The 27529-nt window shown below is 39.0% G+C and overlaps 1 protein-coding gene across 5 annotated transcripts in view; it reads left to right on the plus strand.

Moving 5' to 3' along the window:
• cadm1a (cell adhesion molecule 1a) overlaps positions 1-27529 on the plus strand; it is a 458218-nt gene that overhangs the window by 285549 nt on the left and 145140 nt on the right. For 4 of the 5 annotated variants that reach the window (XM_040032420.1, XM_040032422.1, XM_040032424.1 and 1 more), the window contains exon 2: positions 6243-6260. The exons of the other annotated variant lie outside the window; for it this stretch is intronic. In XM_040032420.1, the coding sequence (XP_039888354.1) occupies positions 6243-6260 (18 nt within the window). The remainder of the gene's footprint in view (positions 1-6242; positions 6261-27529) is intronic. 5 annotated transcript variants of the gene reach the window in all.

Here is a 27529-nt window from a genome sequence, read left to right on the forward strand (position 1 = left end):
AGCATACTTTGCCAAGTCTCACTGAGTTTGAAATACAATAAGGAAGTGCTATAGGCAGTAAATTACACTTTAATATTTGATCAAAAAGCTTTGAAGGCACTCGAGTCCAGGTGTGGTTGCAACCCCTAAACTCATTGTGATAGAGCACATAGTGTTCCATTCTCCACACTTGATTTAGTGCTGTGACTGGTTTAAAAGAAAGACAATAGGATTGGTGGTATTGATAATTAGTTTTTAATGTGGCACACTCATCATGTCCAATTTCATGCCCCTTAGGCAGCTGATCGCAGATTTAATCAACACATTATTGCTTGCTATACTGACTGGAGGGAGGGTTTCTGCCTGTATATGTGTGTGTGTGTGTGTGTGTGTGTGTGTGTGTTTAGGTGGTGGTAGGAGTGTGAAGGGGATAGAGCATTAGTATGTTTGTGTGATTGAGGAGCGAGCGAGGGAGGCTGTCAGCATGTGCATCCATCCCAGCAACGTCCCTCTTTGATAGACATTGAATGTGTGTTCCAGGCCATTAACCAAGAGCCACGTTTGAAGATGACGGGGTTGGAAGCTTGCGGTTGTGCTGCGTCGAAGGAAACTGTTGTTATTTTGTTTCCAGTGAACAGTAGAGTGTCCAGGCCTCCCTCACTTGGTGAAAGCAGATGAAAGCCTGCCTGTTACAGTTTTGGTTTTTAGGGGTTTTTTTTAGACTACTCTTATAACACCTAGGATTTTATATTTACCTGCTTTACAACTGCAGCGTACAGTGTATCTATGTTATATGGTATTTTTAGAGGCACCCGATATTGTGTGTTCTGCATTAAAATTGTATTTTAATGGCAACAATTGTATTTTTTTTCTTTTGATTATGAAATTGTGATATCAGTTTTTTGGGCAGTTGATCAGATGTATGGACAAACCAAAATTTTTAGTGTGGAATATATTGTGACATTTTTGTGAGATTATTAAAGATATCACAGATTTAATTCCTAAAAATCCTGGTGATACTTCACCCTTTTTCCTGACATTGTCAGATTCCCCCCCCCCGACCATCCTATTAGAACGCTCCTTGTTACGTCCCATAAATTGGTCTACAGCATGAGGGGTGTAGCACTTAAAGGGTCCTGGTAAAACTAAGAGTCAGAAAGACACATTCTTGACTGAATTTTGATTACCGTAAATAGTCAGTTAAGCCAGTAGACACATCAAAAACTGAAACAAAAGAACAGCAAATCCCCAACATTGGTCAAGAAAAATGGCTGAATTTAAAGATCACCCCTGTAGCTCACAACTTTGCCAAACTACTGTTGGAGAGGTCTTTTCTGGAGCCGTTTGAGTGAGTAGTAACATGTAAGTAGGAAGAAGTAAAAAAAGGACACTCTAGAGCTAGACCTTTTAACGTGGCACACCCACTGAGAAGTCAGAGTCGGATATATATCCTTGCTAAAGCCAGCTACTATTTGACCAGTAAGATGCCAGTGATGGTAACTGATGATACTGACCACTGGATGACCTGTGGACTTGGTTGAACATGATTTTTTCACTAACATGAAGGCTAGTGACTTGTTGCAGGTGACTTCAATACTAAGCTAATTACATTAGCTTAAAAAAAAATGTATTCGACCGGCAGAATAAAAACAAATGTGGCACAGTTCTGCCATCAGCTGTCCTTTGTGTTTCCACACAGTCATTGTATGCACCGTGTCTATTTTACATTTTTACATAGAATTTAGTTTTCAAGGTTTAAACTTGAAACTATTCTCACCCTCAACTGGTCATGGCACATCGCTCCCACTCCCTGAGCCTGCTTCTGCCGGAGCCTTCTTCAGATGGGAGTTTTTCCTTCCCACTCTTGCCAAGTGCTTCCTCAAAGGGGGTCGATGTTTGTTTGGGTTTCTCTCTATTTTTGTAGGGTCTTCCTCTCAATATATAAAGCAGCTTAAGGGAACAGTTGTTATTGTTATGTTGTGCTGTATTGGAAAAACAAAAGAAAAATACTTGATGATTGTGCTCATCCAATGGATAGTTGGCTAGTCATTTCCCACCTCTGGCCTATCAGTTATTAGGACTTCTCATTGGTAACATTAGTAACTGGCTTTAGCAAAGATACTGCCTCTTTTCAACACTTGTTGCTGCTCCATATTTTAGAGTCATAACACTCTTGGTGACTAATTTACTTGTCAGTTTGATGAGAGAAAATATCAGGTTAGTCTAGTAGTCTAAATGTCAATTCATTAGGAAAATGCATTTTACAACTACCTGCAACTAAGATTGGTGCTGCAACTGCAGCTAGTGGTATCTTAGCATGCTACAAACAATGTTAACTGGTTGTATTATTTGTCTTTGAAAACCGCTAGTCTTTGATTTCATTTATTTTCTGCTGTGTTTTACGTGCATCTATTTGAAAGAGTGAGTGTAAACACAAAAAACTATTTTATTTCATGTGCTGGAATGTGCAGAAAATAGGTTTAAATGTTAAACAAATTTCTTCCAGTCAGAGAATGTTGCATATAATTTAATGTTTGCTTGAAGTTAAAAGATTAAAACTAATAAAACGAGTTTTAAAAAGAGACTTTTCATTTGATTACATTTTATATGATAGATTATGCAGAAAAGGTAGAATTGGGCTGAAAGAGCTATTGCCTTATTACCTATTTAGGGGATAAATCATGTTTTAAAAAGTAACTAATTACTTTTGAAAATAAGTAATCAGTAAAAGTAACAGGATTACTTTTTTCCGGAAGTAATCAATAATTTGTTACTGATGACTTTTTTCAAGTAACTTGACCAACACTGATTATGAGAATGTAAATAATTAGCTTAACCAACTCGTGATGGTAGCTGTGTTTTCCTAAAAACATTGGGGGTCTGTAGGCCTGTAAAATGTAGAAAGTAATCACAATGAAAACCCTACATTTGACTGAAAATAGTACAAAGAAAAATATGTTAAAAATTGAAAAATGTTCAATCGTTTTTGAATTTTATTTTGATGAGCAGAACTATAAAAACAAAATCACTTCTGCGTGACAGCTGCTGGCGTTATCCGTGATAAGAATTTCACAAGTTGCTCTTGACCACCACTCTCTGCAAGCAGACCATAATAAGTTGTCAGGCTGCACAGTGAGTACAGAGAAAGGGGAAGAGGCAGAAAATCAGACAACTGGAGCCAGAAAGAGTAGTGGCAGTGTTTATCTTGAACTACTTAACTCCCTGGCTCTGAGTCAAATGTAGAGAGAGACATTGGGAGATAGTGGAGGCCTTCATTAAATGCAGCTCAGGCCCTGGTGAAACCCTGGTTAATGTCCCTATCATCTCTGGAGTGGTCCAGCATCCAGCTCTCTGTCCAAATGACTCATGTTTAATGCATCTGTGCAGCGCTTGTCATTTAACCTCACCTCCGGAGGTTGTGGGTTGAGGTGGGACGGCGAAGGCTCCCGCAAGGCCCACAAGGGGCAAAGCGCCATGCAGTTATTCTTTACCCGCTCTCCATTTGCTTAACATGGGGAGAGCTGCTCCATGTCCCCCCTATTGCTGGGTAATCTCCCCAGAACTAACCCCCACCCCGTCGCACTGCATGAACCTGAACTCAAGGGTGGTCTGGCTTGAATATATGGCTCTCTAAAGAACTCTGTTACTCCCATCCTAGTGTGCTGAATGTTTAAACAGGATACACCTGAGACTTTAACTTAGCAGTCAGCTCTTTTGCTGGACCATGCATAGCAGCGGTCCCCAACCCCCGGGCCTCGGACCGGTACCGGGCCGCGAGAGTTGAGGCTCAGGTGTGAAATGTATAGTTTTCAGGGTTTTTATCGGTTTTCAGCGTTATTTTGTCATCGTTTTTATCGTTAACTTGGTTTTCCTGGGTCTTTTCACGTGTTTTATGAATAAATCTACTAGTTTTATTTTGTTGTATTTATCCGCGACACCTTAAAGGCCGGTCCGTGAAAATAATATCGGGCATAAACCTGTCCGTGGCGCAAAAAAGGTTGGTGACCGCTGATGTATAGCGTTGGTTAAAACACTTTGATAAAAGCTACCAATGAGGAGTTTTTACTACCAATTTTACTAGTTTATGCAATTTATTACGCCATTGCATGACACATCTTACTCCCTTTGATTTTTTTCATCATCATGTTAAGCTCATAAATAAACCTGTCCAGATATTTACAGTCCACAAAAAGACTCACCAACATACATCTTTACCACCGGCAAAGCTGTGTAACGGGATATAAGAGAGCTGATTTTGTTTTTGAGCATTTTCCTCTTATTTTCCCCGCTTACATGCGAAGACAGGCTCTCCTTCTAAACACTCCTTCTCTCTCACTTGCACACACCCACTCAATCTCTGCCTCGCTTTCTTGATCTGGATAATGGTAATTAGAATATCACCATGATTGAAATTTGGCAAAAGTTGAAGAGGAAATAGGTTTTCTAATCAAAAGCTGCCTCATAGCTGGAATCCTGATGCTTACTTGGCTGAAAAATGTTCCTCAACGATGGGGGCCTAAACGGATGCCAGACTGTATACTGATGGCCAACTCTGCTCTTTCTACCAATGTCCCCGCTGAGGCTGATATAGCTGATCATGCTGGTTTACATTTATTTATTTTAAAAGTGGGTGTTTTTCTCTAATCTTTGAACTGGCCCACCATAAGTGACATATTTAGTTTCTTAGCTGAATGAGAGCAATAGCTTTTATTATAAAATTATGTTTTTGGCACAGTCTTTGGCGGTTAAAAAGTACATACATCAAAATACATGCATATATGCATAGATAAACGTACCGCAATACAGCAAAAGTCTTAAGCCACCCTTCTTTGCTTTTTTGAAAAGGGGAAAAATGCATGCAAAAATGTATTGAAAGGTGCAAACATACAGTGAAACACAGTATACAAGGCAATTGTAACAAGCTCGAAAGTCAATATTTGTTGCATAGTTGCATAAATTTTTACAAACTCCCCAGCACCACTGGCTGAAATGCAACCCCAAACCTCAGCCATGCTTTGCAGATGGCTGTGGGCACTCACTGATGTACCTCTCTCCTGACCTCGTCCTTCATTTCTGTATTGGCAATGATTTGAACCAACAAATTCAGATTCATTACTCCATACGACTGATTTTAGTTCAGTTCTTGTGTAATTTGGCATACCTCTACCTTTTCTCCCTGTTTCCTTTGCTTAAGAATCGCTTCTTGAAAACCATCCTTGCACTGAGGTTTCAGTGAGCAGTAGTTGGATTAACTGAAGGTCCAGATGTATCTCTCAGGTTCTGTGTCAGGTCTTCGTTGGATTTTTTTTTTAAATTTCTTAAGGACATGACTTTCAGGTTCTGTTTGTAAGATGTGTGTTTTTAAGCCTTGCTAATTCTTCTTTTACATCTACTAATCTAACTTTTTTCCCGTGCACACCTATGCCAGGTTTTCAGCTAATAACTCTTTAGGAATCACCTTGTTGTTGCAAAAATACAATTTTATGCCTGTCAAACTGTGTTACCTTTGCATTTGCACTTGCAGAACATTAGTGTTATTTCACATTGTTTGCAGAAATGTTTGTTATTCACAGGCACAGCACTGGTTGGGTGCATTTTTAATGTTTGAATGACTATTAAAAATACAAGAAAGTCTGATTCCTTGGACCTGAAATATAAAGAAACAGGGGTCTCAAACATGCACTGTAGTAGATCTAGTTTTTATGGGAATGTCTTTTTCTCTCCATAGAACAAAGAATAAGAACCTAGCATGTTATAAAATGATATAGTTTGGTTAATTTGTAGAAAAGACAGAAAAATGTGTTTGTGCATGGGATTATGTGCTCGACTGTTTCTTGGCTGGGAGCTGGAGCTTCCTGGATGTTCTGCCGGTTGCTTGGCAAACTCACACCGTTGCCTATGATGTAATTCCTTTCTAAATACGGTATTATTCTAATCTGATTCAATCCATATTTCAGTCCTTTAACCAGTAAAAGGTAAAAGCTGTGCTATTTGTATGGCATAGCTAAGAGCTTTGTTCAGTGACTGTATAATGTTTTTAAAAATGCTGTTTTTAATTTTTAATTTTCTTGTTAAAAAGCTGAAAAAGCATGATTGTTGTTTCCCTTTGGATTCTTACCTGATTTGTCCTGTACTGTACTTGCATGCACCTTTACGCACTGGCAAATCAACTTTGAATGAGGTTTTAAACGCTAATCTCCCTTTCCTTTTCTCCCCACTGCTTCTCCTCTTCCCACCTACTGTACCCTCCTCCACAAACACAGGAGCTGCACAGGACCCAGGTAAGCCTCCCCCACATCTCCTTTCCTTCTCCTGACCACAACCTCCCACCATATTCGAGCTTTTGTTTCATTTCAAATACATGCTTCCTCTTTCATCTCGTATTTTTGCACTGTGTGTCAAATCTGCAGTCTTTCTCTCAGCATCTCTCAAGCTCACATTTTGATTTTTGTCTACCTCACCCTTGCGAACTCATGCTGCTGTCATTGATGCTGATGTCTTCTGTCGCTTACCGGCATTCTAAGTAGCGCTAGCTTGAGCAACTTAGTACACACTGCACAGAGAGAGAGTTCAATGATCCGAAGGGTCTTATTTCAACAATATATTTTTTTAAATGAAAGAAAAAGCATTTAAAATTAAAGCTTTTGGGAGGGAAAAAATTGGACTTTGCAGTTTTTCTGTTCTACATTTGTACACACAGACAGTGCATTTATGTCGCAGACTTGTTGCTAGTGGCAGTGATTTAAAAATGATAAGAGGATATAGCTTTCACTACTTTGGTATTACATTTCATTGTTGCATTGTCGTAATTACCTATTAAGCTTTCATTCAGGAGATAATGATGTTGCCTTTCAAATCAAATGTGTGTAATCATATTCTTATTAATTTTACATGCGAGCTGGAGTGTTACAATTATTTTGGGAGAGAAAGAGACGAGTACAGAAGGTGAAAGGTGTGGCTGCTGACAGCAAACCACAACCACAGCGTGTGTTTGTCTGTGTGTGTGTCTTTGTCAGTAGAGATTTGATAGTTTCTTCCAAACTGAAAAATCCAGAAAGGAGTTGTTTTTGGAAAACGTGCTCAGAGGTGCATGTTACGCTGTTTTAGAGCAACCTGTGTGATCTGTTTTTCCTCCGTAGCCTCTGGTAACGACATCTTAACCCCATATATCGTGGTAAGGTCTGGGGTAAGTCTTCGAGATGATAATGATGATGATTATGGGAGGTTTTTTGTGCTGTTTGTTTGTCTGTATTTTCGTCATCAGCAAGACTCTACAAAAACTCAGCCTGGATTTTATGAGGTGGAATGTGGGCAAAAGAAGAACCCATTAAATTCTAATGATCCGGCTCACACTCTTGAAACTTGCAAAAAAGGCAATAAGCATTAGTTTTACTGGATCTCTTGTAGTTATTATTATGATTGTGATTTCAAATGCCTTGAGCTGTGAAAAACATCCTATTATGTTTACTACCACGTTCTTCCTCTATACATTTCTTTAATTTCATTAAATACGAACCTGTTTCTTTCTTTCTTCTCATTTTGAAGCCAAAAACCTTAGAATGTAATTAGGTTCACCCATTGGCTCAGACTGACTCACACAGATTGCGATGTGCCTACAGTCTGTCTGTATTTATAAGTCAAACAGTAATTATTTGCAACCCTTCACCAATCTGTCTCAGAGTAATTGCAGTCACTCCGTGTCAGGCCTCGATTACTTGGAGGCAGTTTGTCTCTAACCAGGTGACCTGTCCAATCACCTCGTGATCTAAAATGGATATCCAGAGGTTGGGATTGTTGCCTTCCCAACCTCTAGTAAACCAGTTGGTTGCTGCAAGCTCTCGCAATCAGTCATCGGGCGCAAAAATTAAATGCACCGATTTCTCGTAGTTCCATCCAAGTCGAATTGTGCCACCAGTTAATATACAGATTTCAAAATGCAGCATTTGAGTTTTAGCAAAAATATTCTGTCTGCTGTGAACAAAAACTCCAGCAACAACTATCTGATGTACAAGCAAATAATTTAACAGCTGCTCCGCTGAATGAGAAAAGTGAGTAATGTTGGGTATTAAGGCAAACCTGCAGAGCTCCATCCGGCGGTACTTATTGTTGTTTAAGGTCTCTGAGTGATTTAGGCGGCTTAGACTGCAACTGGACGGTGATGCTTTTCAGACAACATCTAGCTTTCTTTGACATTTTAATGTCCCCGACTTGCTTTCTTAAAAAGTGTTTATGTATTATGTATTACACCATCATATCGACACACTGTGCTATATAATCATTTTTGTGTCCTGACTTATCAGGGCATGAAAGCTGCTCCAACTAATACTGTAAGGCTAAAAGAATATACTACATTATGATATGAGGATGAACTGTCCTCTGTTCCTTCCTTGCTTTGCTTCAGCTATTCCTTTTAAAACATAGTGGCTTTTACTCAGCAATAATTGGGGTTTAGTGCAAAAATCGCCACCTTTCCAACAAAAAATTATGCTGCATATCATGCCATGCTGCCTCTCTTAACGTCTTCACTCCTCCTCTCACCATCTCTCCTCTACCAAGCCTTTTAATCCAATTAGCAATGCCAGTGACAGTTATTTATATGTACATGAATTAGAATTGAAGAGCAGGAGATCCTCCCTAGGGGCTGATTGGACGGAGCCCAGTCCTTCACAGGCCTGTTCTCGGTCACAAACCTGTCCGGTTGCCACCAAGCAGTGGTGGTCTCTCAGCTTATCACATACAAAGCAGCGACAAAAACTCATTGCAACATGCATTGCAAATGACAGTTACCCGTTACCTTGGACTTTTATTGTGAAAACCAAATCAGTGGGTACTTTTTATCCCCAGCACAGAAAGACTTTGACCGTGTTGTTTCATCTTTTTTAGTGTTTTCTAAAACCGTCACAATTTAAGAAATATTTGACACATTCAAATTGGGACACTCTAATAAGCTGTCTTCTCGGTGTTCAGGTTCATCTTAGATCTATGTTTCTGTTGCATTCCATTGCGTGGACTGAAATAGTGGGAGTGCCAAATGAGTGTGTAAGCTGCCAAATCTGGCTCGCTTACCCTTTTGAACTATTTGCCAATGATTGCAGTACTTCAGAGGGGTAGAAAAAGGCATGTCACAGTGCTGCCAGCCTTATCCTTTAAAGATTTTAAGGTTTTAACAACACGTTTGAAATACAGTTTTAGAAATTTCTAAATTTACATTCATTAGCAATGCCACTTTAAGTCCAGCAGTACAAACATTAATGTTTGCAGTTATAAATTAAGAGTTGTTGGCCTGCAAAGTCACTTTAACATTCCATTTGTAAAATTATTCACTTTTGGTTAATTATGAGTCTATTAAAGAACTCAATAAATGTGCCAGATGGCTTTTTTTTTGGCTTAAGTTAATACAAAATTAACTCTAGGACTGCTTTATTTTAGCTTTTGGAATAAGTGCTCTCATTGTGCTTCTGTTTTCTACAACAAATTATACTGAAATAAAATGTAAAAGGAGCAACAAGATGGAAAATGAGTGACCAAAAATAGAGGACTGGATTTATTTTAGGCTTGTATGATTAAGCCGGTGTTTAAGGCATGTGATTAAATTCAACATGTCTGTGAAGTAAAATAATATAGCTTAGTTCACAGCCCAAGAATAAATATCAAATTCAAAAAAGAAAGAAGGAAAAAAGAGATGACACAAGTTGAGACAGTTGGCGCACTGTTAATAATAGCTCATCGAGATGTGCTCTACTGCCTTTCCCAAGCGAAGCATGCGGATACCGTTCAGCTCAAAGTTCTCATCATGTCGAAGTGCTTTAATTTTGTTGATTTTATACAAACTAAAATATGAATCAGTCAGTAGAGAACTTCCCATCTGCATTCAACATGGCTACAATCTTAAGTCTATAAAAAAAAAGACATAATTTCAAGGTTAGAAAAGTGAAAACAATGACAACAAGCCTTAAACTAACAAATGGCCAGTAGGGGAAAATCCTCTGGTTGGGAAAATGTAATCTGGTTACACTGAAGTAAAAAATAATAATTTGAAGTTTTTTTAATGATCTCAGTTATTAGTTTAATTTCTTGTTGAATTCTAGGTAATGTTCATGTTGTAAATTATATCCCATTAAAGGATCATAAAGTAGGGTTTGCTGTAGGGTGAGCCTACCATTGTGACCACATGTCTCTCAGATGGTCACACAGACCTAGAGACTGGTCAGTGAGAAAAAAATGTGTTTTCCCCTGACAGTTAGATGTGGTTGCTGGTAGCTGCTAGGAGAAATTAGTACCCTCCCAAAGATTGGCCATTGTTTGCATGAACGGCACTGACTTGTCTGCTAACACTCGCCTTTTACTCTCTGAGCTATAGTGAACCTCGAGCAAAGTGCTTGCCTTTTACGTTCTGTTTTAGGTTTGTGTTTGACTATAGCTCGGATAGTACGGGTGAGTGTTTGCATACAAGTCGGCGTCTTTCATGCAAACTATAAGCGGCCACCTCTAGTGACCAAAGCAATCATAAGGAAGTTTTTGGTACATTACCATATACCATTTAACCTAGCAACCCCCAGCAACCATTTGCCAATGGGTCAGGGAACACCTGTGGTTTAACCAATCTCTTGTGCTGGGTGACTTAGACCTAACATGAGCATGTTTTTCCATTCAAGAGTTGATTCAACTGTTAAAGTACTTCTCAGCTTTTCAAAATGTTCTCCACCAAAGAAGGAGGAGAAATAATAGTAGCATCAGCTAAATCACTGACACATTTTTATTTTTGTTTACTGGAGTAAACCAGTACTAAAAAGAATAATGTTTTCACAGACTTGAGAACAAGAAAAACATCTCTTGTTGTCAGAGGTCATGGTGTTTTCTTAGTTTACCCACCACTACAGACAAGAGTTCTTTTTACCTGCAATGGGGACTCGCGTATTTGTTCTGTACGCCAATCAATAGAATGGAAGACGTGCGAGGACAGAGGTGGGCTGAGGGACAGCAGTTAAACAGAAGGAGTCTTATCCATGTGTGCACAGACGGGCTCTTTGAACACATACAAGCATGCATTTGTACCTTTGCAGCCCCATATACACACAAACACGCCGAGTACAGCTCAGATTAATGACTGAATCAATCACACGCATACAGTGTTTGCTTGTCATCCTGTATGCTTTCCTTTTATAAGACAAGTTCAATTTCCCAGGCTACTGAAGCTCTATCAGCGTTTCCACAGAATATGTATTCAGCAAGGTCATCTCTCACTGCACCAAGAAATTTCCCTGCCACGAGGATGTGTCTTTGCTGTTGAAATGTCAATAGTCCCCCAGTCGGATGCATTGCAATCTACATTTGTCAATACATGCTGCTTAGAGCCATACCATGAGCAAAGCATGCAGCTCGTTCATTAAGTAAACCTTTTTTTTCCTTTTACTCAGGTTGATTCCTGTTGGCTCTGATTTATTCACTTAATAAGCACATGAGTTCTGAATTTTATTCAAATGCTCAAGTGTTCGTTTAAATAAGTTAGGATTTAAAAACTGGATTAGAAATTTTAGCGCTACAGAATGTCATATTTTTACCGTTTAGGTATTCCTCATTTAGAAAAGTAAAAATATAAGAATTCACCAGTGTATAGGAGGATTCAGTAGACATCATGCTGACTGCCATCTCTTGCCTTTTGGTAAATAAAATGACACCGACTCACTGATGCCAGTGGCCAGTATTTCTCTTTTGTGTCACTTTCAGTTTTGCGATCGTTAAATGTTCAAAGATTGTGTGACGAAGGACAGAAGAACTTTGAAACAGCCTTGTTACTTTTTACAACAAAGATTTGTTTGTTCCCTTGGCACAAACTGGGTTATAAAGAACCACAATAAAAACAAGAAATACCACTGATACATTGTCGCACAAGTAATTGGTCAATTTATTAATACAATTCGTCTATTCAGCCGACAACAGTCCTCTCGGGGCAAACCAGAAACCAAATGAATCCCTCTGCGCCAGCATTTGGTGACAGGGGAGGGGGGAAAAAAAGTCTTTTAACAGGAACAAACCGAACAGCAGAACCAGGCTCGGGGAGGGTGACCATCTGCCACAGCCAGTTGGGGTGAGGGTGAAGCAAAGAGAGGGAAAAGAAGAGCACAGAGAGACAACAAACGATACAATAGGAAGCACTCTGCAGGTTGGCGGGACCAGTAACAAGCTCTGGAGCCGGTATCATCCCAGATTATCACTGTTGGTGCATCCTTGCAAAAATATATCATTCAGACCTTTCAATTATAGATCCCAACACTGCCTCTGCATTATGCCAGGGAGAAGAGAATGTAATAAGATGTAAAGGGTAAGGGAACTGCATCCCATAAAAAAATTACAGCTCACACTGAGCATAGGTTAGACCCCCTGCTCTTGCCTGTACTGAGAGTAGGCACAGAGCTCAGTAAAACAGCTTTTATGGAGGCAGCTTCTTCTACTTGGAATAAACTAAAAAAGTTGAAGTTAAAAGTATAGGTTTCAACTTGCTGATGAATGTTGTTATTATTTAAAGATGGAGCTACAGTAGAGCAAGCAAAAAAAGCCAACAGTATGTCTGTATCGTTGTTCTGACCTTGTCTGCCTTTAATCTTAAATATCCAAAGTTATTGGGCCAGTCGATTTGATCATCTGCAGGATTGTGACCTTTATTACCTTTGAGGAAAACCTACAGATAAAGCAATAGCTCCCAAAATTAACATCAGAGATTTTGCACTTTATGAGGTTTTAATAATAAATAATAATAATACATTTTATTTATAGGCGCTAAGCACAAGCACAAGAACAATAGCAACAATACAATATAATAAAACATAGCAAAATATAATTTAGACAAAAATACAAGCATGAAAGTATAAAAGCTGAACAAGGTCAAAATGGACTAAAACAGAAGCAGGTGTATACAATTCTGAATAGATGGGTTTTGAGAGGTGATTTAAAAGTGGTGAGAGAGTAGAGTTTTGCAAGCATAACGCAAGCCAACGCTCCAGCGTGGCCGCAACTGAAAAATTATTCATATATGACACACGTCTCAAACGTCAGAATGATAACAATGCATGCTTCCAGTGTTTTAGATGTCTGCTTGCTTTCTCTCCTCACGCTTGATTCAGACGACCCTTGCAGGGCTTTATTGTGATGTGATCTGATGTACTGAGAGCGTAATAAAATCTAAATGGTTGAACTTTGACCACAAACACGTCTTGATCGTTAAGGAAAATGGCACAGCTGTTTCAACTGTTTCATCTCCTAATTAATCTGTCATAATGCAGAGACAATATCATGGCAGTGGCTGTTTAAAGTAATTATCTTTGACATTTTCGGATAAATAGACATTTGCCTTGTTGCTCACTATCACTACCTGATAAAAGAAACCGGTGATTGAACTTTAAGTTAGACAAATTGTGTGTAAAAAAAAAAAAAAAAAAAAAAAAAAAAATCATGTGAGCAATATAACTGTCATAACCTCATCACTAAGGTAGTTCAAGGTAATTCAAAAAAGATTTAAAATGAAATAGATGTGTATGGGCTTTATGTTGCTATGCTTTATATTATTTTCAGTATAAAACTGGTGCTGATGTTGTCATCATCTTGAAGTTAAATGGAGTTAATTTCGAGCTTTTTGTTGTTGCAAAAACAGGAAGTAAGTAGGAGAAAATGTTGGGCTTTTTCCTTGAAGCAAGAAAAACATAGCCTGCTTTTTGTCCACTGAGAGGAGACGATTAACCGTGCATACATCAAATCACATTTCAGGAATTATAATCAAATGTTTTTAAATAATTCAGCTACGGCTTGATATTTGTTTTAAATATTCATTCTTTGATTAGTGGATGTAATAATGTGTACTGTCTCAGTTGTAGCTTTTATTGACATTTTACTTTTGATTAAAACCAATTATCTTAATGAAATCAACATAAAATAATAAATGACTGTATGCAATATTTGATAGTTGCACAGCAAACACAGCAAAGCAGAAATACTGGCCATCTTATAGCATCAGTTTTGTAGGAAATATTTATGAACTGGTAAACAACCATGTGAATGTTTTAAAACTGTACATATATTGTAAAAACAAGAATTAAGGAATATGAATAACAGCAACTACTGTGCTGATATGTATCTATCTTCAGGGAACTGATCAAATACACGTCAAAGAGAAGATAACCATTGAGGAAGATGAATGCATGACAGACCAAATGTGTTGGCAGATGTAAACACCAGACTGTATTAAGCCAAACATCATGTTCTTTTCAAGCAGTCAGAATCAATCAGAAACAATCGGGATAAAAGAAATGTTTGTATTCAACTGCAGCCAGTGAGTCTAAGAACTTGGGTAAATAAATAGATGATGAAGAAAGAAATGTTGGTGTACAAATATTGCAACTTGTTTCAAATTCAGCTTATTTCAAGAATATCCTAGAATGCTAAAGTGAATGTTAACGCAATATCTGAAATCAACAGTGTTATTACTGAAAAAAATTACTTTCTCAACATATAAATATAGTTAAGTACAACAGTGTAATCAATGTTACAAAAATACAAGAGTATTTTTTTTCTGATTCTCCAACTCCAACAAGTTGTGAGATCTCTAGTGAGCAAATGATTAACATTTAAAAATATTCCAAATGACAACAAACCATATAATATTAACCTATTTCATAGCTGCTAAAGTAAGACACAAGGGAAGAAATATAACAAAAGGTGTTTGCGTAATTTATTTAATGGTTGTAAAATAGTTACTGTGGCAACACTGTAGCGTTACGGCCAGTGCTGCGGATCGGGGTACATTCACAATGCCTGCATTTACACTGCATTTAGCCTTTAATAAACTTTGGTTCTCAGAACTACATTTATTGCTTTTGTTTTGTTTTTTGCATAAACAGTGAATAAATTACAATGCAATTACAATTACAATTACAATGCACGTAACTTGGAAAGAATCCCTCGATGCTGACCACAAAGAGAGCTACCATGAGATTAACACAAGGCTTTTGCCTTTTTAACCCATTGTTTGGGTGCAATGCCGAAATAATGGCTTCATGAATTCAGCCTAGTACTTTAGACAATGCTGTTGCTGAGTAGAGTCTTGGGAGCTTGAAAAAGACAACTGGACTTCTTTAGGCTCGCAAAGGCTTCTCTCCCAGAGGCTTCTTGAGTTCTGAAAAGGTCGGAGAGTCCCAGGCATTTAACCCCTAGTGAGGGCTGTGCTCTTTGGAAGTGGCTCTAATGATCGTTGACCCACTATTGATCCTGTTAGTCGTCACATGTGTTAAGGTGTGAAGAAAAGCGTAGGTCATTACCATAGTGGATCAACTATCCTTAGGACTACTTCCACAAGGGCAACAACCACCAGGTGTTACATACCGCAGACTCGCCTCTATTTTTTTTAGAACTGAAGGAGACTTTTTGAATGAGAGGTGAAATGTCTTCGCAAACTTAAAAAAGTCAAGTTGTTTTCTTTTTTAGGGTCTCAAGACGATCCTGATGTTAGATTCTGAGAGTACCGGTGGTAACAGCAGACATTAAAAAGTTGAACAACCCCTGCTCTAAAGCTTTGTGTATTGTCTGGTATTTACAACAGACTGAGCTCTAAACACCTGTCACTTTCACTTACAACTACAAGTGCAAAATAACAGCAAGTTTGTTCACACACCGCATCTAATCAATTTCTTTAATTTGTAGACCAGCAGTAGACCCTCTGAAAATGTTCACCCCTCATTAACACTGCTATAAAAGTGATTACTTAATCAAGAATATTGTTTTTTATTTGGTTGTTGCTCATTGTGCTTACTGTATTTATAAGTGGAGCAGCCACAGAGGATTGTGGGAGTTCCCCAGCAACAAATGTCCCTCCGGCTGCTTTTCAGTATGGCTGAGATACTTGCACCAAGTCATGCCATCAGCAACTGCAGTCACAGCTGTGATGTATGCATAGCAAGCAGTGTTTTGCCAATAACAGACTGAAGGTGCGTGAAATCTGCAGATAATGTACGTTGCCTTAGCGCGTCAACTAGCCAGTTCACTATGGTTTCTTCCTCTTATGGGAAGAAAGACTGGCGTACTGTCTGCTACTCTGAATCCTTGTTCAAAAGCACGTTCATTCTCCATTTTTGTCCATAATGCTTCTGCCAACAGGTAACAGTTTGTCCGCCTGCTGATGAGGAACTGCTTTGATGTTGATGGCAACAACAGTTGTGTCTCTAATAAAATGTTCTGAAATTATTAATCTTTAGTCTGTCATTACCTCAATTATAATTGATTTCCATAGGGGATGGGATTTTATTTTCTCAAAGCAATCACTAGAGACCAGTGTTATCAGAGTGTAACACAATTTTAAGTCGACACTGGTATACAGCAATCCCACCATACTGGGTGGAGTGAAATGAAGTTAAAACAATTCAGCCTTTCTTCAATTTGTTGTGGAGTAGCACATGTCTCGCAGTATATATGGCTGTGGAAATACACCACCTGTCATTGCTTTAAAACAGCTTGACAAAGGTGTCAGTCCTACCCATGTCATCATCCTCCCATCTGTCCAATTCTCCAATAACTGGGGGCAGTCCTCGCAGTGTCCAGTGCCCACCAGGAATGACTGACTTTTTGACGGCTGTGTCAACCAAGAGCTCGTGAATTTTTTTAAAGGGATCGAAAAGCTCATACCAATAGATGATGTGCCCAAATCTCTCCATCTCCAAGCCCATGAACATTTAGACTTGTGAGGAAACCCATGTACCCCTTCAGGAATCTATGAGAAGGTAAAGAGCTTGTGCAGTGTTTCATGACTAAGGTGCTATTCCATATTTTCAAAGCCAGTTTGAGCAGTTGGGAATCAAAGCCTCTGGATCTCCTATGTGTATCCTGTAGTATATGCTGCTGGGTCACCGGTGAATCTTTCAGCACTTGCGTGGGCCTCTGTGGATTCACCGCATCCTGCAAATAACTATGCAACTTGGTAATCTCCTAAGGTTGCAGGCTGGGGCGATGCCTTGGGCAGTTTGATGTGTACCTCAGGCCATTCCTGTGCAGTTTTTTTGCAGGCATTTAGTCCTGTTATGTTTTAATGAGATTATTACTGTTGTTTCCTTAACCTGTCATTTTTAATTTCATTCATCTTACTAAAAGAATTATATTCAGTTCCATTTCCGTTATGCTTTGTATTAATTATATTGCCTGTTAGTCTCATTTTTGTGGCAGGGCACTTCTTGATGTGTTGTTTACTTGACAGAAAATTGCACTGCTGAACATTTTAGAGATTTTTCTTAGACAAACACCTTTGTCATCAGTTGTTTGTCACTTGTCACGGGGTCTGAAGAGTAAACCTGCTTCACCCAGTGTGTGTCAGGAGCTGATGGTGAGATATCCCTGTTCTGCTTTCTCACGCTTTTCTACAGCTGCCTGACTCAACATAATATCCACATGACTGGCTGCACATTTAAAATGGTTCAGTCAGTATACACAGTAGGTCTACAGTACAAGCTGTTTTCTGTCTGCATTCTGTCTTAGTTTGGAGGTGACCTTACTGCAGTATCAATATGCTCAAATAAACATTCTGTGCAGTTTCCCAAAAATAAAATGCTTTACATAGTCTTGGAGAATTATATTGGATGCTTGCATTATCTTTTTTTTTTTTTTATGTCATATCAGGTAAACAGTTGGGTTATGGTTAATGTCATTTTTGAATATATTTCAGAGTGGCTGAAATTATAGTTACATTCATGGAAACAATAACTTTTCACATGGCTTTATTCAGTCCTCCATTTCCATTGCAATTAAGTGGGTAACCAAATTAATAAATTCACTCAATTAACTTATCATTAGCAGAAAAGGTTGCACCTCTATAAAAGCAGAAGTTTTAATAAATTGCTGGTCTGGACCATTCAGGTGTGTTATTAACACAATGCTACAATCTTCCCAGGAGTGGATGTTTCATTAAAATCACCCCAATGCTCAGAGAATCTGTATAAAACCCAAGACTTTACAGGCCTCAGTTAGCATGTTAAATGTTAAAGTTCATGAGAGTACAGTTAGAAAAGATTAAATAAGACTGCTGTCCCGGATTCGAAAATGTGGCACAAAAACAAACCAATGGAGGCCCAGTAGAGTGCAATCAGATGAAGAGTTTATTAAGAACACATGCGTGGGAAGAAGCACACAGCATCACATCAGCGGACTTCTTTGCCCAAAATACACAGACAATGGCTTTTTTATAATGTCAGGGTTAACGCCCCTTCACGTGTTATAAGAACATTATTTGCATCTTAAGAACATTATGTGCATAGTTTACAGTAAATGGTCAATCTTAAACCCCTAAAATTAGACAAAGAAGTTCCTTTTTCTATCACACCTTCCGTAAAAGGCAATAAGTTGCAAGCCTAAATGGTCCCTGAGGGCTTGTCCTCCTCTCTGACACATCTTCTGTCACCTGTTACTAAGCAAACTCTAATGCAACAGGTTGCTGAATACATTCAGGCCTTTACTCAGGCCTGTTTCTAGATTGTATGTATTATGTGTTTTGTAAGCGTGTATGCAGTTTTAACCTTCTGTAGCTCCAAGTCACTTACACAATAGATCGTCCGGACATTGCGCCGAACGAGGCTTATGACCTTCCCTTAATTGACTGAACTTCAACTCTTTAATAAGCACAAAATGAAATGTGTGTGTGTACAATTATTATGACTGCACCTGTAATAAAAGGTTACTGTGAGGCCGGCAGGTTTTAATGAACATCTTAATGCAGTATCAATGCTATAGATTATATTATTAATGATGCAGGATATATTGTAGCAATAAAATAATTTCCTTAATCCCACATTCCCTCTCGTCACTCCTCGGCCCACTCAGTTACTTCTAGCTCCATCAATGGCATCATGGACACCCGGTGTCAGCTCTCCGGGGTCCACTGCCCTTGTGATTACCTTTTCCAACAATCCTCTGGCGCAAGGAATGACACAACAACCACAAGTCACCAATATCCCTAGAAATGATGCAATAGAAAGCATTACAGACATCACAAACCCTTTCCATTGTCCGAACACGGATGTCATCCAGCTCTCCAGCGGGTTGTCGATTCCTGAGTGTTCATGCATAGTTTTAGACAAAGTTTTCAGCCCTTCCAGAGCTCGAGTTACTGAGCCATCTAGGGCAGTGTAACAATTAAGTTTAACATCCAGGACATCCATAAAAACTGAATTTATTAAATTTAACAGAGTTAGAAGTTAGCAGGAAGTTAGCTCGCTAGTTTCCACCTAAACATGACATACCATGTTCTGACTGAGAGATTTCAGAAGAAATTAAAACGTACAGCTCTGCTGTCACTTCCGGCATAAATGAAGACAGAAAACTAAACAGCAGTGACGTTTGTAGGATCACTGAAGTTGGAGTAGCTGGTAAATAATGATGTGATCGCTAGCGGCACAGCTATGTTAGCATAATATAAACACATTAGCCCAGTGAAGCTGGAGGATGAACGCTAACTTGTTTCCAGTGATAAAATTTAACTTGAGGGTTCCGGGTTGTTTGGGACAAATGGGACCAAACTTCAGTCGGGAAAAGAACTGAGATAATCCATCCATAATACGAGGTTAGTCATTAATATACTGCTGCATGGGCTGAGCTGTAGTTACATTGTAAGGTTTTAAAACCTGAGCTTTAAAATGAAAAGTGGTAATAAAAACAGAGAGAGGCCAAAAGTATGATCGCTGCCTTTTTTAGAGGCTCGTTTAGCTTAAATAAAACAAGATACAAAGCATTAAAACATGTTAGAAACACAACAGCCTTAATAAACGCAGAGTAGTTTGGACCCTGAAGCAGGGTTCATTTGTCATCACCTAAAAACCGGATACCAAAAGACTCTAGAATCAAATGTGATGCCATCTGTCTGACAAAGCTTGGCTGAAACTGGGTCATGGAACAGGACAATGATTGCTAGAACAGAAGGAAATGAACAACAGAATGGCTGAAAAAGAGGTGCCGTATTGGCCCAGTCAAAGTCAAAACCTCAATCCGATCAACCTGAAGAGAGCTGTGTATAAATGAATGTAATGTAATGTATAAATGCCCGCAAAAAGAAAAGTGGGGTAAAAATTCCCAATAACGATGTGAGAGACTTATTTTCCTATAGAAAACGATTGCTTCAAGTTCTTGCTACTAAACAGGGTTTTACAAACTACGGAATCATGGGTGTTTTTCTTCTTTCATGACTCTAGAGAGTTCCTGGAAGAGTACTTGGTCATAGGGGGATTGTCTGATTGTTGGGGTTTGTGTGGGGTTTTCTTTGTATTATTGTGGGATGTTTACCTTAGAATATGAAACACTTTGAGGCAACTGTTGTTGCGATTTGACGATGTATGAAATTGAAAAGATTTTTCTTCAGTTTTTAATAATGTATAGCTTAACTAATCATTTCTGCTTCCCTTCTACCTCCTCAGTGTGCCATTTTTTATTGTGACTTTCTTGTTCTTCACTGTAAACTTCAGTTTACCCTATTTTATTTAGTAAGCTCCTCCACGAGTAGTGAAGTACTGACTGTGGTTTGTGAAATTGGCAGGGTAATCCATTTTGAGTAAGAAAAGAGAATAAAATATTGATATTTAGCACCGCTCTATCAGTATCTGTCACAAGTGGAAGCACAGTGATATTGTGATACAATATTTTGTTCCACCCCTAGTCCCAGTCATTATTTCATTCACAAAACATTAGCTGAAGAAGCACTGATGCTTAAAGCAGACACCAATGAATCATGATATGATAGACAGAAGGATGCTGCAGTGCCCTCTACTTCCTTCCCCTATTCTGTAATTCTGTCTCTCCTTCGCTGACCCCGGTAAAGGCTCTCAGCTTACTTTTGTTTATCTTTCAGGGGATATAGAAGCGTCTCCTCCTCCCTCTTCCCCACTGCTCTTCTGTTCTGTCTTTCTTCCTTGAAAGATATTTCCAAATGAGTGAGCCCAGACCACAGCTGCCTCTCTGACGCATTAATCACTTGGCTGACGCTCCCTCCACTCCCACGTGCACGTAGACATCGCTTGCGCACACACTTCGACAAGCACACGGCCTCTCGCTCATGGATAACCTGGTTTGACTCACATAAGTAAAGGCATGTACTGCCACCGAGTAATATGAACACGTGTCAGCGCACACGACTTGAGACATAGACAGAAAACATTCTGGGATTATACACAAAAGCATCCACCCACCCCTCAGATGGTCTTGACTTCCCATTCTACACCACCTCCCTCTCTCTCCATCCAGCCATGGCTCCCACATGACCCTCCATTTTCCTCATCATTAGCAACACCAACAAGCAGCCGCATTCCATCCATGCCTCCCTGCTACCCTTCCTGCCTCCCTCGCCATTCCTCTGTTTACTTCTTGATTTCTTTATTTGATTCCCGTACAATCCCTCCCCTTTGTGTCCTCTGTGCAAAGAGGGGCATGAGAGGCGAGAGGGAAAAGGAAGAGATGGTGGAAATAGAAGGGAGGGAAGCCTGTTTAGGCTTTTTAATTTGTATCCTAAAGTGACGCACCTGCTTTATGGTTTCGGCGCTGTCAGAGATGGGTAGAGAATGGCGCGCATCTTCATAGTGAAACGTACCTTAATGAGGCCATAAGGGCCACAATGGGTCCCTTCAGGTGAAAGCAATATAATGTTATGGACTAAAACTATCCATATTCTGCACTTTAACTTTCAGGAATACCTACAGCTGCATTTATTTCTACTTTTGCTCTTTATAGAACTGAGTCTTGCATTACGCCACGGTGACACTAGGGAAAACACTAGTTGAAGACAGCAACGTGATCAAGATTATTGCAACTGTATGCAAAAAATAAGTGTACTCATTGCCTTTGAAGTGATTGCTTTAAAGACAGGGAGCAGGTCTTCGACCCCTCACGGTCGGTTGCCGTCTTCAAAGCTTTGGTGCGTAAAATGGCAAAAAGGTGGAGCCTGAATGTTATCAGTCTATTGTCAGTTTGCAATTTAATGGTCAAGTTGGCAATTACATGTAATCTGTTTGTGATAATATAGCGATTTAGTGTGATAAATCATCAACAAAAGAACAAAATCAGACATTTGTTGCTGTCTGCTGGAAAAGAGTCTTCTCTACAAACACAGAAATTCAGTCCAGTCAGAACTTCTTATAGTTCCACATATTTACAGCAATTTAATTGCAAAATCACACTCGGGGACTTTCTTTTGACAGGGTTGCAACCAGAAAAACAACCAGTTGAGTCAAATCCCAGAGTTTCTAACAGTCAAACTGCAGACGAGTTGTACTCATCAGCGACGTCTTTATAATCTGCCTGTGTTTATGAGCTACATAACAGTTGTTTGCAACTCTTCAATAATCTTTCTGAGAGTGATAAAAGTCGAGTCGATTGTTTGGGGACAGGTCCCAGCAGGTGCTTACTCACTGGACACCACCAACTTCTTTCCTGGTTGTAAGGAGATTACCGTCCTATTTTTTTCTATGGTGTGATTGAGTCATTAATGGTCCATTATTTGCTACCTAATGAATGAACCTTGGTTGCAGTTAGATTAGTTCTTGGTTTTAAAAGTAATTAACTTGAGTTTTAGACAGATTTCATGATGTAAAGTTGTGAGAGATGATAATGATATCAGTGTATTGGCAGGTATTTGTCACTTCTTTATACAAAATAATATTTTCTTAAAGTAAATCTATTTTTTGCCAAGTGTCCAGACAAAAATGATCAAAACATTTTCTCGCTGTATCAGGAGACTTCAGTGAAAAGCTTTTTGAGTTGTAGCTTTGGCCTCTGTATTTCAAACATGCACTCGATGTACTCTTGATGTTAAGTGGCCTTTAGTGAGCAAAAGAGCATGAAAATTAATGTGAAAAAGCAGCTAAAGCAGCATCAGCTTAGATTTCACTGAAAATATTACACCAAACACATGAAAAATGTGAAAAAATATTGCACATCACGTTAAAAAATGTTTGAAGAAAACACCATTAAAGAAGATCAGTTCATCACCAATATACTTTCAGACTTATTAGGTACTTTCTAGTACTGGGTTGGATCACATTTTATCAGCAGAACTGCATTAAGTCTTTATGGCATAGATTCAACGAGGCGCTAGAAACATTCCTCAGAGATTCTGGTACATGACGTTGACATGACAGCATCTCACAGTTACTGCAGATTTATCAGCTGCATGTCCGTAATGAGAATCTCCTGTTGGAAGCAACTATCAGAAAAATGTGTACACTGTGGTCATAGAAAGATGGACACAATCAGCAACAATAATCAGGTAGACTTTGGTGTTTAAACAATGCACAGCTGGTACTAAGGGGCCAAAGTATGCCAAAAAAAAAAAAAGATATCCCGAACTCTATTACACCATCACTGCCACTCTGAACCACTGGTGCAAGGCAGGATGGATGTGTTCATGTTATTTAGGCCAAATTATGACCCTACCATCCTTATTAAGCAGCAGAAATCCAGAGCAATATCTTCTTTCATCTGTCTTGTCTATGAGACAAGACGGGTGCCCAGTGTGGTCTGGCATGTTGTGTGTTTAGAGATGCTGTTCTGCATACCTCGCTTGTAATGACAGGTTATTTAAGTTTCTGTTGCCATCCTATCAGCTCAAAGCAGTCTGGCCATTCTCCTCTAACCTCTGGCATCAACAAATAGTGACAGTTGCTCACAGAACTGCTGCTCACTGGGCATTTTATCTTTTTTTGGAAAATTCTGTGTAAGAGACGGTTGTGTGGATCAGCAAATTCTGAAATACTCATACCAGCCCCCCTGGCACCAACAACCATGTCACATTCAAATTCCCTTAAATCACCTTTTCTTCTCCAAGCTGATGCTCAGCTCGAACTTCAGGAAGTCATCTTGACCATGTATACCAGCCTAAATGCATTGAGCTGCTACCATGAGATTGGTTGATTAGAGCAGCGGTCCCCAACCCCTGGGCATCGGACCGGTACCGGGTCGCGAGAGTTGAGGCTCAGGTGTGAAATGTATGGTTTTCAGGGTTTTTATCGGTTTTCAACGTTATTTTGTTATTATTTTTATCGTTAACTTGGTTTTCCTGAGTCCTGTCACGTGTGTTGTGAATAAATCTTCTTTTTTTCGGTACCGATACTAGTTTTATGTTGTTGTATTTATCCGCGACACCTTAAAGGCCGGTCCGTGAAAATATTGTCGGGCATAAACCGGTCCGTGGCGCAAAAAAGGTTGGAGACCGCTGGATTAGAGATTTGCAAACAAGCAGATGAACACATGTACCTAATAAAATGACCGGTAACTGCAATTCAACTGAAGTTAGCATGAGGAGAAAGCTTCCTTCTCAAGCTGAGATGATCACTTAATTTGATGATCACGTTATCAACTCTTTCACATCAAGGCATAGATACTGTCACAGAGTCTGCCATGAAATTTCATATGAATATTCATGGTCTCCAGAGGATGACGTTTTTCAGTTGTGTCTTTTGATCTCAGACAAAAAGATTATTTTGACTGATATTATCTTGAATATTATTTTAAATTATTATTATTCATGTATCCCAAGGGGGGGGGGGGAACTTACTTAGCCTTTTATTTAGTCCCACTGTAATAATGCATTATCTTCTTTTAAATTCAAATTGAGAAATTGTGCTTAAAATGTAGCGGTCTCACAGCAAGCTGTCAAATAGTGACAATATGTATTGGTTTGCTTATGTGCACATCTTTCAAGAATTTTCACATATGTAAATTATGACAGTAGAGCTCTTAGATTTGTGATAAATGCGGTCATAGTAATAAGATACGTCCTTTTTTTGAGATAAAGGTCAGTTGTGGAGAAAATTGTGGCCTTTGGATGATGCAAAGGAGGAGGATTTTGATGTAACCGAGAGTCTTTGTTGAAGTCTTCAGAAAATTCATTTAGTTACATATTGACAACAACAATTAAAGAGCCGTTGTGTAACAGCTGTTGCATATTCATCAATAATTACTCTATAATTTCCGAATTTCCCCAACGACTGTAATTTTCATTACTGTTACAGCGTATCGAACTGACATACATTTAGGCTTCATCGGGCTGCAGCTTCCCCATTCTTGTGAGATGAAGCGGTACTTGTATTATAACTCCCATATATCTGCTTCCAAATAGCTGCAAAGTCTGGTGAACAAAAGCAAGGGAAAAAATATGAACTTACAAGTAGCGGTTGGACACGAGATAACAGAAAGTAAATAAAGAGAATAAATACGAGTGTAGAATGTCCCGTGTACAAAACATAAACAAATCACAATGCAGCGGTACTCTTAGAGCTTTAGAATACTTTCTTTTTATTTCCGTTGCATTGTTATAACTTGAGTTGCACTCATTAGGCTTAGCAGAGAGATAAAGGCATTATGTGTGGCATACAGCATACAGCAGTGGCTGCACAAAAGCCACTTACATGCTCACTGCAAGCATGTAACACCCTACAAAGCTCTTCACACCCGGCTCTTACGTAATGTGTCACAAATCCAGTGTTCCACAAAAATTGTGTGTGTGTGTGTGTGTAGGTGGGGGTATAAGTACATAGCTGTGTCATAATGTCTTACATTTTAAGTAAAATTATATACAAAGATGCCTTATTAGTTATCAGCAGCTACACTAATTTCGGGGTAGGTTCCAAAATGGTCCTCTTCCTTTTGCAGAGGATTTGTAAACATGCTGTTGTTCTTGATCCCCTGACTTTTCATCTTAAGCCATCATCTCGTCAAAATTTAATGCTACTTAAATATTTGATTATTTGTAGCACAGTGAATATAGTTTTACAATTTTATATACCTCTGCCTTAACTGTGACACCTCTAGCTTTTGAGGCTTTTCAGTGTGTGTATGTGTGAGTGTGTGTGCGTGTTTGGTACTTTAAAGCAAGGCGATTTATTAGCAATTCACTCAGATGCATTATCTTACATTTGAATGAATCTCAAAGGGCCTTTCTGCTATCACCAGTTTTTGCTTTGGTCTATTATGGATTACATGGTTAAATAATGCAATGTCAGGCTGGAAAGGAATATATTGGCAATGAAAAAGAATCTCGATTATAGCTTTGCAACAACAAACACTGGTAGATTTTAAAGTAAAAAGTTCAAGTGAAACTCATATAGAAACAAATATTTTCTGGATGTCTTTGACATATAGGAGGATTTGTTCACTTTTTTGTGTCTACTGTAGTAAGACGCTTACAGTGCTGTGAAAAAATACTTTTTCCCCATTTAAAAAAGTTTATCATTCATTCCCTCAGAGAGGGCATGATGGCATGATAAAGTTAAGTAAACTGAAAGTTCTCAAAAAGCACTATAGCATCCAACAACCTGGAGAATCAGCTGAGAAACAAAGTTTATTGACATCATTCAGTCTTGAAAGGGTTACAAAGCCATTTCTCAGGCTTTGGGACTCCATTGAACCACAGTGAGAGCCATTATCCACAAACAGAGAAAACTCAGAGCAGTGGTGAGCCTTCCCAGGAGTGGCTGACCTACTAAAATTAAACAACATCTGAAAAACCGCAGGCCTCAGTTATTAAAGTCAGAGCTCATGGTTCAACAGTAAGAAAGACACTGGGTAAAAATGGCATTCAAGGGAGAGGCCCATAGAGAAACCCACCCAACTTGAATTAAATCTGGTTGCCATTTAATGTCATTAAACAGGCCATAAAGGCTTGAAATCTCCCCAGCTTGGCTAAATTAAAACGATTCTGCAAAGAAGAGTGGGTCAAAGTCCCACTCTTCAACTACGACTGGCAACTAGGCCAAAGTCCTAGTTGCCAGTTCTCGCTGCCAATTGCCCCCCATACCATCAGGTTTGGTGGGCAATTTTCTCTTTGGACCAGGTAGGTTTGATAACTTTTATTGTTGAACATATTTAAATGGTCAGAAACAGACCCACATGAAAACAAACCTTCTCCATTTTTTTAGTACCTAAACAGATGTTCAGATTTGCACCCTGCTCTAATGTCAGCAGAGACTAAGCAAAGCCACTGCTTGAGTAGCACAAATTCGAATTCTTAAACTCCAAATGTTTAGCTGCAGTCCGCCAATGTTATTTCTTTGGAGCAGCTTTTGCTATTAAAATGTCTTGACTACAAGCAAAGCATGCCCAGTTATCTGATGTTGCCAACAAGAAGAAAGCACTCCGTTTCAAAAACTGAAGACTTGATGGGTTATTTATACACAATAGCATTCAAATCCTTAGTGTTAGAAATAAATAGCCGCCACTGTCAAGATCTGTGGCTGCAGATTGTGTGGAGCAGTGAGACGACCTGAATGCAGATGAACAGAGAACCTAAACTGTGAAATACTAAAAACCCATGAAACCATGAAGGGAAGACGAGCAGAGACTCCGAACAGGGACAAGGGGAGACTGAGACAATATATACACAAGAGGAATTTAGGGGAGTGGAGACAGCTGGGAAACACAGCAGGAACAAATTAGACATAATGAGGTAAGGGAAGCAAAGTTAACATAATACACAAGAAATAAGAGACTATCAAAGTAAAACAGGAAACCCAACAAACACCAAGAACTCAAAACTGTGGATACT

The sequence above is a fragment of the Simochromis diagramma genome, unplaced genomic scaffold (assembly GCF_900408965.1).
Source record: "Simochromis diagramma unplaced genomic scaffold, fSimDia1.1 OVJJ01000216.1, whole genome shotgun sequence".
NCBI classification, from domain to species: Eukaryota; Metazoa; Chordata; class Actinopteri; order Cichliformes; family Cichlidae; genus Simochromis; species Simochromis diagramma.